Source organism: Amphiprion ocellaris, chromosome 13 (genome assembly GCF_022539595.1).
Source record: "Amphiprion ocellaris isolate individual 3 ecotype Okinawa chromosome 13, ASM2253959v1, whole genome shotgun sequence".
NCBI classification, from domain to species: domain Eukaryota; kingdom Metazoa; phylum Chordata; class Actinopteri; family Pomacentridae; genus Amphiprion; species Amphiprion ocellaris.
The window spans coordinates 32,433,102-32,445,131 of NC_072778.1; the positions used below are offsets into that span (position 1 = coordinate 32,433,102).

Consider the following 12,030-nt stretch of genomic DNA (forward strand, 5'->3'; position numbering starts at 1 on the left):
CTGAGCTTTGATAATAAGAGTGTCAGAACTCAAGAGTCGCTCACAGTGATGCAACCAAATACACACTTGCATATGTGAGCGACATGTTTGTACTGTAGAGCCCTGTTTAGGTGAAGCGATGGCACTGGAAAAATCCACCTCCGTAATTCCCCAACTGTTTAAAAATTAAATCCACCTGTCTGTTGTACTTATTTTTCTCTGGATTTTATCTGCAACAGTCTTGGCACTTGGTTAGCTACTGATGCACTGCAATTAGGAACACGAGCTCCTGGCTGGTGGAATCTTCTAAAATGAAATATGAGGTTTATTTTCTTGAATCTACAGGGATATTTTTCCCAGTTCCCTAGACAAGAAATGCATTGTTGCACCTTTATCTGGGCCAAACTGCTGAGTATCTGTGCCAATCACAGCTGTGCGAGCAGATTGCCAGCCAGGCAGGCTGCAGTGTCAGACAGCCGGGCCCAGCCATGCCCCACTCTAGCACAGAGAAGACCTCTGTACCTCACAGGCGCTTGCGGCCTCGTCCTCGCCCGGCCTCAGCTGTACTGGACCTGCGGAGACCCAACCCAGACCGAGACCTCTACAACCATTATAGTGAGGTCGGCTCGCTGTCCCGGCGGAGACGCAGGCCTGCAACCACCATGCAACACTCCCGGACGGCTGCTCGCTGCAGGCCTTGCTCTGTCATAGAGACCAGTGTTACTAGGGAGACGTACTCCACGGAGCTGCACCACAGAGTAAGATGTTAAACAACACGGGCATTCTTGCATTAATTCACTGAAAATAAACATACAAATATAGCCACGAAAATGACAATTAGGCAGCCTTATAAATATACCAACACAGGCAAAGGATGTATGTACAGCACACATCTTATACTAGTGTTGGACAAAATTTCAGTAGGAGGGCCAAGTCTCACTAGTAGTCTCCACCAACTCACTGATAAATATAGCTCAAGCCCATAATGAATCAAACACACACTCCAGACTTTGAAGGGCAGCCCAGTACTAACCCAGTATTTATATACCGCTCACTGTTAGCTGCAACAATGCCTGCATGCTCAGCCTCATTTATAGAGGCCTGTATTTCTGGATGCTGCCTTTCCCTCAGCTCACTTCCTCCTCTCTCTCCATCTCTTTCTTTTCTTTTCTTCTCTCTCACCCTCTCTTTCTTTTTTTTTCATTGTGGTTTCTCTCTCCCTCACTCTCAGTCTTTCTCTGTGGCCAATTTTCTGCCTCATCGCTCCCATAAGCTCTACTTCTCATTGCCCTAACTCAGAGTCAGTTCATTTTAACCTGAGAGACCGCCTGGTTGGCATGATGTATAGTCTCTCATGGTTTGCTGCAGGGCATGCACACCGACCAATGCACCAGAATAGACTTGCTGGATGTGAAATACTTTAATTCACTGCAAAAAGGGGACAAGGCAGGAATAATTTTTTTTTGTTTTTTTTTAAGTGAAGGGCAGGAGAGTGTGTGCATTCAGCCTTGTGTGTGTGTGTGTGTGTGTGTATGGAATATAGGCGATGTCCTAACTACTCAGTACCCTTTAGGCCTTGTCTCGCCCCCCGGGTGTGTCACCGTTAGAGCCCCCGCACAGGGCATCTCTCCAGCGGTGTCGCTCCCTGCCCCTACCCCCCAGCACCCTCACTGCCCTGGCGCTGCTCCTGCCTCAATCAGGTATCGTTTTAGATTTTTATTTGCATAAATATGCAGATTGAGATTTGAATTGGTTAAAGTGATCATGTGTTTGTCCGTCTGTCCAGCACACATGGGTCAGTCGTCATCGTCTGTGCGTCTGCGGTCTGGAGGCTCTGGTAGCTGCAGAAGGAGGAGGCTGCTAAGACCTGGCTCAGAACCACTACAGGTCAACATAGTGAGTCGGACACACCCCTTAAACACACATGCATATAAATACATGTAAATTCTTGTGGTCACTGCATTTACCCATATTTCTGTCAGACTTTCACATCTTTGGACAGACTTAGAAAAACCACCGTATGCACAAATTAGTAAAAGAAACACTGCGTACATGATTTACGGAGCCTATATGTACACACATGTCACACTGAGGATGCTCACCTGACAAATACAGAGGACATAAATGAATAAGACTGATAAATAACTGCTCACTGATACTGGTAATGTGTTGTTGACAAGACACCGGTCAATGTTTCACAAGATAATGAAGGAACTGATCCATGAAGATGGTGGCCATGTGGATTAATGTCATGCAGTACTCTTAGGCCATTAGTCATCCTGAATTGGGTACCCAGTATTTCAGATGTGTTCTTTAAATCTGACGAGTGCACATGCAGACAAGCTGGCTGACTTTCACAGTCAGAGAGAGGAATGACATTAAATCATTTCTATACACCTGATGTGCTGGAATCTCTGGGAAGTGTCTACGAGAACGTGTCTTTGTCAACTGTGTAAAATTAGCCTCAGTGTGTTGGAGTATTACTACTCAGGAAGTGAAACCAGGCATTTCAGAATCGATGCTTTGATGTGCAGGTGGCCTCAGGGGGATTCTTGAGGAAGGAGATACAGAGCTTTTCTCAAATATCCTGACAGGGTAGTGAACATTTCTGGAGCCGTGTCCAGCATCTATACCTACAGAACTGTAATGCATAGGACCTACACCATTTGCATATTATTTGATCATATTAAATTGAAACTCGAATGAGTAGGTATATTCATTTTGCCATTTTTTCTTAGATTAAAGTGGATCATAGGGATGTTTCACTATATGTTCTGAATCCTGAATTCATATGCATATATATGAATAGTATCAGTGAGATATTTCCCACTTCAATATTGAGTACTGATGTTAAATGGAATGAAAGATATAAGAAAGAAAATGATAGGGTCACACATTTTCTGCAATAGACTCAAATTAAAGCTATTTACAAGTAGTCTCTGAGGATTTACCACAGCACAGGAATTACAGCAAGTAGTCCATTCTGGAACAGCGATGCCATAAACTCTGGCATGTCTTTGCATCGAAATTTACTGAACTGTGTCTTTGAAGAAGTGACACTACTGCATTTAGGCTTTGATTATAACTTTTTCTTGCTGATCTAAACAGTGTTTGTGAACCACTGCACGTTGTTGCCATGACACTCGCTGGCTCCTGTTCATCTCCTTGCTTCTATCTTTAGGCAGCCTTTTTAAGCGTGAGCTATATAGAGAAAGTGTGTGGGTGAGAGAGAGAAAAGGGGTGGGAGAGAAGGGAAGAGAGAGATGCTCCCTTTGTCGTGGCCCTCCCCTGGGGTAGGCAGCATGGACACATAGCACTGGAAATGTCTTGTGTGCGTTTGAATGGCGAGGGAAGTTCATTTGTAGCCAGGGTGAAATGCTGGAATTCCTTTATGATATGGGTAATTAAAAATAGAAATAGGAACCTACAGCAAGCAAATGTAGACGCACGTTTGTGTGTGTGTGTAGTGACAGGCCACAGCAATACGACATAATTGAAACGGTTGAAAACTGCATGGATCTCATAGGGCCATCATGGTTGGATTTGCTGTTTGTGCTACGGTGTGGTGTATGTTACAGTCTTCCTGTTAGGATGACTGTTGGAGCCTAAAGGCCGCAGGCAGAGAGAAAGCATCCTCACTGCAGTGGATTAACTGTTAATGCTGACGCCTCTCTTCTCCCTTTCATTTAAATGGATTTCTCCCCCAGTTGCTCTCCTCTCCTCTCCTCTCCTCTCCTCTCCTCTCCTCTCCTCTCCTCTCCTCTCCTCTCCTCTCCTCTCCTCTCCTCTCCTCTCCTCTCCTCTCCTCTCCTCTCCTCTCCTCTCCTCTCCTCTCCTCTCCTCTCCTCTCCTCTCCTACTCCGACAAACCATGGCAATAGCGGTCTTTAAGTCCTATGCAGAGGAGAGAACAGTTTCCTGTGTGTTACTAAAGCTGCGCCTGAAGCTCTGCTGTCAACTTGTCAGAAAGAGGGACCGTCTTATTAAGGGCTTCATGCAGATTAAGAGTTTCAACCGAAATCTTCTATGATTAAGTTTGGGCCAACCTAGGTCTGTCTGGTCATAATCATATTATGCAATGCTATCTATTTATTATGAACGCATGAGTCAGCAGGCAGCGGCTAGTTGGGCAAATAATAGCGAAGTGATGAAAAAGCACATGTTCACTTGAACGGCTCCTTATGCACACACTTATACATGTGGGCAGCATCCGCGCTCATGTTATATTTGTTAATTTAACAACATACACATAGATTCTTTTTGGATTTGTGTCCAAGGCCTTTGGCCCCTATGATACACCCTCTTCATAACACACACACACACAGACACACACACACGCACACACACACACTTCACATGCTCTTCTGACGTATTCAGAATTCATCTGTCAGGATGTGTGAGTCATTGCATTGACAACTTCATTATTTGGTGAGGAATCAATAGCACCAACTAGTGATATCTCTATCAAACACACTGCGAATGTGTAGCATTTGTTTCACCCCAGGCTTTGTTTTAGAGCCCTGAAAGAGAAAGCACGGGAATAGATCTTCCACAAAATAACTGCGTGTCTGTACAGTTTGCACTATGAGCCACAGGCAAATGAGAGTCCTTTATCAGTGTTCATTCAATGCTGCTGCCCTGCCAAGGTGCGGGCAAGTATCTGCTGTGACTTACTGCAGCCACCAGCTAATGCTGTTTCATAGGATGTGATGGGTTCTGATAAATAGTAGTGCCTCTGACTGAATCTGAGCAGGTGGTTGTGTCAGACCATCCCCAGGCTGTTTATTCCTAAGAATGGGTTTCTCCCTGTCAGGTTTGTGTGTGTTGTTGTTCATGGTTTATACACAACCACGTGACTCCGTGCTTACATGTAAGCTGAGTGTGTTTCTGTGTGTGTTACAGAGAAGGAGAGGCTCAGGGCCTTTCTCTTATATAACTGTGGAGAAGGTTTCCTTTGCTTGCTACAAAAGTCATTTCCACTTTTCAGATGGCTGCATGTTCCCCAGGAGTGGAAGAACAGTCCTGTGTGTTAATTCTCTGACTCACTGGTGTATCCTGTTTTACAGTATCTCAGCATTATGCCCCGTATTTTGGCAGATCATACATGCCTGTGCATGTGCAGATTTGTGTTTGTGCTTTCTGGGAGCACATATCTCAACAGGGCCAGTATTTCTACCATTTTATCAGACAAACTGTGTTATGTTGCTGCCACAGGACAGTGGGGATATATTGGTGGATGGTTTCAGTAATATCATAACATGCGGCGATCTCTGTTATGAGACTGTTTAAGGCCTAAAGCACTTTGGAGCTTGTTATCGAGCAGCAGTTGTATCATTTGTGATGGTTTTCCCAAGCTGATTTGCCCAAAGCCATTGGTGTCTCCCGTTTGTGTCATACACTGTTTATTTTCATGGCTATTTGGCAGGTTGATATTAGGGATAAAGACTTTCTTTGCTCTTAAGTCAACACAGTCACCTTGTGGTATGTAACATGATGATCCCTTATTATCTGACAGTATCGTATTAAAGTAGAAACCCCATAGGAAAAATGTGTTTCAGTTTTCTTTTCACAGGCAAAATGTGGAATTTATATGAATGTAATCTTTCTACTGCTCATGTTCACTGTTGCCCTTCTTTGTGCTTTTTTTGAACAACTATAACTTCACCTATACATACAGTACTTATTATACTATATATATATATATATATATATATATATATATATATATATATATATATATATGTATGTATAATAATATTCTAAAATTGTATAGAAACATATCTCATTATCTTATTACTACTTACCTCTCTGCAGTACATCCTATTGTAAAGAAGAAAAGATTGTAAAGAGAAAGTTGTAAGGCTCAATCCTATTGTTTAGTAGCACGTGGAAAGTGCTTAAGATCTTCCTGGGTTTGTATTCTGAATATATGCTTACAGTGAAGTGATAATTTCTAAAGTGCATGAACTTAACTTTAGTCTAAACAAAAACACTTAATTGTTCTGTCTTTAGCTGTGGACGCTGAAGCATTCCTGAATTATTTACTTGATTAATGTAACTAGTAACAGTTCATAAATTGCATAATGATAAACAAAAAGTAGATCATTTTAATCTAAAATGTGAAGTAAAAGAGAAAATTCTCTAATGTCTGGCCTTTACTGTGCCTCATAATTGTGATGAGCTCTTTGAAAACACATTATATGCAGTGTACTTTTATTATAACAAAGCATGTTTTATTGTAATACTTTTTACCCATTTAGTTTCTATTTAAGTAACTTTTTAATTCTAGGATCAAAATAGTAAGCACACCCATATTTAATGTGTACTATAATACAGTTATTTTGGACATTTTTATGAGCTCAGAACAAGTGTTGTACAAACAATGGATCATCAAGAGGGCAGTAGTTTTGTGTTTTTATTAGTACTTGAGGGGTTTTAGTTTAGCGCTTTGTTTTTGTACATTTCAAGACAACTGCTCTGATCTGAATAACTTTTGGTAACCGTTCAATTGAGAATACGTAATCTGAACAGAACACATAGCTCCAGCTCTGGTTCCTTTGTTCTGCCCTGAAATAATGAGGCAGAAGCTAACTGCGTTTACAGTACTCTGCTAGTTAGAATGTGTCCTGCAGGCCTCTGTGAAGGTTGGGCTGTATTTTCCTGGCAGCTGCCACTTCTTGTGTACATTATTTAGCTTAATTTTTCTGCCTCTGACCTCCCTGGCTTCCTGCTACACCACATGCGGCATCAGAGAAAAACCCTTCATCACATACACCTATTATGCAACCGCCTTGCTCCTTGTTCTTCTTCCTCATTCCCCATCTCCATCCACCTCCCTTTCTTCCTGACCTCAGAGCTCGTCATCCCTCCCTCCATCACGTCTATCTCTGTTTTCTCCTCTCCTCAGATCAGGTTTTCTCTGTCCCACTGTTCTTTATATGCTCGCTCACCTTGCTCCCGCTCCCCTCGTCCGTTGTTCCCTCCAGGCATGTGAAAACACCTGCTTCCTGTGGCCTGCTGTGTGTGTGTATGTGTGTGTAAGTATGCAAGCATGCCAGTTTTCTGTCTGCAATCTTATATTTTAGATGACAAGCTTGTTAGTGAATGTTTTACAGGACGGCACGCTATCAGGTGGAGTCGGCGAAGCCTTTGATGGCAGGAACTGACCTATCAAAAAAAAAGTAGGGTGCTGAGAAACACAGAATACTAAACAAGCTTCACCCAAATATGGTTTCACTGCAGAGTTTTGCATTTCAATCTGCTATTCTCCTTTTGAACTCTTGTGGCGTGGAAGCAGTGAGAATGCAAAATCACTTCATCTCAGAGGACAGGTGGAGTTGTTGTAACCATCCCCTTCCCATTTAGAGCGAGTTGCGCATCTATGGCATGTACTGTAGTCGGCATGACGGTTGATTACAGTGGGTGAGTGGGTTCTTCATCGCCAACCGCTGTCTCTCGGGTTGTCTGAGTAGCCTCACCAGAAATGTTACAGCAGAAAACTAAATATAGAATATTTTACTCCTGGAGGGACATAGTACAAACAACCAGCAAACATCACATGCAAATGCAGCAGTCAGAAAACTCAGGGAGACTAGGAAGGCGCTACTCTCCGTTCTTCCCCCGTGCTTTGAGCCGCAGGTGGCAGACAGGGCTCTGATGAATGGTGACACCAGCGAGCATGCTCAGTACACTCACAACTAGCAGAGAAGCAGCATAGTAAAGCAGTGCTGCTTTAGGCAACCAACCAAATCCTAGCGTAAGTCATTTGACTTTATCCTTCATGCTGCAGCTGGGTTTTCAAATGAGCAATCTGTGGGCTTTATTTAAGCACACACGGGCACTGATGCTGAACAGAAACGTAAATAAAATAAGGCACTGTGTTTTCAGCAGTGTTCTTCAATGCTTCCTGTTTGTTTAAGTTTGTGAACAGCAACAGTGCTGTGTATGGGGAGCTTGTACCAGTGTATTTTTGGAGAAGCATTGTTTTGCCTCTTTGGAGAATTTTACATAAATTTTAAACCAGTGGCTTAATGCAGCTTCTGCTCTTGAGATGTACAAGAGTCAAAAGCAAATAAAGTAGCACATTATTCAGGGACTAAGAGAGTTAGCTCAAAGAAATTTGCAGTTTAAAGACATGCAGTAAAAGTATAAACAAAACACAATACAATCTAATAGTTTAATTGCATCTTTTTTATCGTATAATAATAGCAACGAATAATGTAATAAAATCTAGTGTGACCGTCTTAAAGTACTTTCATGTTTGGGGAAATACTTATTTGCTTTCTTGAGAGATGAGAAAATTGATACCACTCACATGTCAGTAGAATAAATATAAAGCATCAACCAGCTGCTTCTGAGCTCACAGCAAACAGTGACAGTTTGCCTAAGTGCTTCCAGTGTAATTAGGATTTTTAATAGAGGTACAGGGGCAGAGTGTTGAGTTACAGTTCTGTGTATTGTATGCTTTCATTTATTAATGCCATAATTAAACTAGTCTCTCTTATAAAGTAGCATAGCACGTTGCACGGTGTGGAAGACACCTGTAATGAATGTGCTTCTAATTTCATGTTAGTCTTACAGATTTGTATTAATTAATTAATTTCTATTTTTTTCCCCAAGAAACCGTAAGTAACCTAGGATCTAGCAGCGTTTATTCAGAGACTTTCTGTTTTCAGTTCTGCTAGAACTGCACAATGTTGTGCCTCTCACTAGAGGCTGACACAGAGAACACAGTCACAGGGCAGATTCATCTTCTTCTACAGTCTCCAGAACGCACACATAATGTGCTGATTTATCATTAATTCATTTTTGCTGGCCCTACAGCTACAACATGCATGCGCAGGAATATTTGTCCTCCAGCCATTAGGTCTAGGAATGTTGTGATATCGCTCCTGGTGTATTTAACCATGATTTCTCCACCCCACTTGGCATGACCTGCCTCCTCCGTGTCATCTATCTTACTCTCTTTACCAATTCTTTTTATGCTCTGACCCACTGACTTGACTTTACACTAAAAGCCAAATTGAGCTGAACGAATAAACAGCTGATGTCTGAACAATGGTGACAAAACTGTGTTCAGGAAAAGTCCAGCGATTTATTTTTAGGGCGCTTTGTGGCTGGAGGGCCTGGGAGGAAGCAGGAAGTCAGTGTGGTTGTCGTGGGGATGGGAGGGGAAGAAAAGAATTGGAGCAGACTGGAGGGGAAATGGGTGTGGTGGGCTTTGCCTCCCATTAGCTAAATACCTACTGACCACAAACAGAATCATTTGCTAGTATTGAAACTTGTATTCTTATTCAGGGAAAGATTTTATAAAGACGTAGCTCGTTAGCCAAAGAGAAGTAGGTTAGTGCTGAACTCAGAGTAGATGATCTCAAAGAGCTGATCTCTGACCAGTAAATGAACAATGCTCTTTTTAAACAGACACCATGTAGACTTCAGCCTATTCATTATGTTTCGACACAGTTTGACCATATAATGAATGGATGTCCGGCAGTATTCACTGCATATGCAGAATTTCAAAGAAAGTCTGCAGACACAGATGAAATGTTTAATGAATTAAACTTAGAGAGTGTGATACATGCTGTTCTTACTGGTGTTCAAATTAAACTAATGCTTAAAAAATAGGATGGATCTTTAATATTTTCACTGTCTTTCATCCCAAGGTGAGAAGTGCTTGTCAGTCTCATTGTGGCATAGATGACATTAGCCATTGTAGCAAATGACTGCTGCCTAGAGTAGCTGGGCAGCTTCCTGCCTGTATCCTACCAGGATATTACTACTATTATTAGTAGATATTGCCCCCTGATACATAAATTGTGGATTAGTGCTCTGAGGCAATAGTGCATTTACATCAAGAGCTTGACCAATACTGGACTTTTGTGGTTGATGCCAATGCCGATTTTTACATAGTTAAAAATTATGTTATAAATTATTCTGCCGTTATTCTTATATACTGTATAAATACATACACAAAAGGGTGATAAATTAAAGGAAAACCAACATATAGCATTTTAGTAGGTGTTGGTCTGCTATATGCCACCAAAACAACTTTAAATAACCTTGGCACTGATTTGGAAATCTCTGGAAGTCTATTAGAGGGATGGAACAGAAATCCTCCAACACATATACCCCTGTTTGTTTCTTTGATGATGGTGGTAGGGAGCTCTGTCTAACAAAATCTCCCATAGGTGCTCAGTTGGGTTGAGATCTGGTGACTGTGAAGGGTACAACGTATGCTTCACATCATTTTCATACTCTTCAAACCATTCAGTGATCCCTTGTGTACTGTGGATAGGGGCTTTGTCATTACTGTACGCACCATTACCGTCAGCTTAGAATTGTTTGATCACAAGATAAAGGTGATCACTTAGAACAACTTTGTTTTGCTGTGATCTTTTACCTCTAAGGGGACAAGTGGACCCAAATCACACCATAAAAATGAGTAGTAGACCAGAACCGCAGGACCCCCTCACTGTAAGAGTCAAGGGTTCAGGTTTTTCCTTTAATTTGTCGCCCATCTGTACATGTACATACTGTATGTTCAAGATGTATTGAAGAGGAACAATATTGGTATTGTGTTAATTAGTTTTCCAGCAATGTATTTCTCAAACTGTTTAACAACTTACTGTGAGGACACCGTTTGACTTTGTGATACATACTCTACTACATGTGCTGCAGACATTGCTGAGTGTGTCGTAAACAATGGAGTCATATAATCTGTCTAGCTGCCCTGCTAGACAGATTATATGATGACACCATTTGTAAATTAACCCAACCGTATTTTTCTGCATCATTTTCTGTAAAAAAAAAAAAAAAACAGAAAGGTTTTCATACAGTTTTCATATTGGCAGATATCAGGCAAAATTTACATTGATACCCATATATCTGCGATTAACTTATAATACTGACTGACCAATATAATGGCATCATGCTTTTTTGGCAGCATTACACCAGCCTTGTTCAAGGAAGGTGCTTCGTATTCACATGTGTTTGTACCGCTGATTAACAGGATACTGAGGCACACTTGAGGTCTGGAGAGAGTCCACTGTGGTGACATGAGGTCGGCCACTTTTATTTGCAAATTATCTTCTCCCTTTGGCCTAATTGGACCATGGTACCCGATTTGCACCGAAGGAGTTGTCTCACAGGGAAAACATGTCCCAGTCAAGTGCGGAGTTAGCAGCTGCTTCAGTGGAAAGTGTTCTGTGTCATTTTCATATGAGAGGGTGAAGTGTGAGGTCATGAAATTGACTGTCAGTTTGGTGTAGTGGCTGCAGCAGTAGACAGCGTATCAGGCCTGGCGATAAACAGGATACACAGCCATGAAGCAAAGTTAGCTTCGTAACTATGTAAGTATTTTTTTTTTTTATCTCATTCAATTTTCATTGGGAAAACAGAAGAGTTTTTAAGCCTTTGATTTGCAATGTTGTTAGCTTAGGCTACTCTGTAAAGAATTCTGTATATCTTTGACAATGTTCAGCTTTCCTTGAGGTTGTTGCCATAAAAATTGTCAAATTTTAAGATTAGCTGTCAGTAGCCTCAAACCCCTATAATAATGACAATAATGTTGTTCATATAATTTAGCGTCATCTCTGCCTGTTCTGTTTCCAATATACAATCAGTACGTCTTAGTTCAGTCTTATTTAACATGTGATTCTCTGCTGGTGGAAGATATTTATACCATCTCTCCCTCTCTTCTGTATATGTATGAGTATATTAGCATTGGTGTCTGTGCAGATTTAGACTTTCAGATGTGACCTTTGTTGTCTAAATGTCAGGGAGATTGGAGAGGGAGCCCACAGAGGTAGGGCAGGCTTATGTAATCTGCTCACTCTGTGTTTCACACACGCATGCACACACACAAGCACCGAGCACGAAAAAAAAGCTTGTTTGAGGACGGTTGTCATATCTTAGCTGTGATGCCTCATACTGCTCTCTGCTTCACTGAAAGCCTGGCTTTCAGGAGCCATTGCTTTTATCAGCATGTATGTGCAGAAAGTGCCTTGGAAATTATTTATGGCTTTAAAAATACTGATATATTGCACTCCGCACT

At 41.6% G+C, this 12,030-nt stretch overlaps 1 protein-coding gene across 4 annotated transcripts in view; it reads left to right on the plus strand.

Moving 5' to 3' along the window:
• Positions 1–12,030, plus strand: part of LOC111583145 (rho guanine nucleotide exchange factor 9) — a 44,920-nt gene that overhangs the window by 5,772 nt on the left and 27,118 nt on the right. For 3 of the 4 annotated variants that reach the window (XM_023292095.3, XM_023292112.3, XM_023292103.3), the window contains exons 3-5: positions 411–737; positions 1,553–1,679; positions 1,766–1,875. In XM_023292095.3, coding sequence (XP_023147863.2) covers positions 411–737; positions 1,553–1,679; positions 1,766–1,875 — 564 coding nt within the window. The remainder of the gene's footprint in view (positions 1–410; positions 738–1,552; positions 1,680–1,765; positions 1,876–12,030) is intronic. The other variant, XM_023292120.3, reaches the window with a different exon arrangement.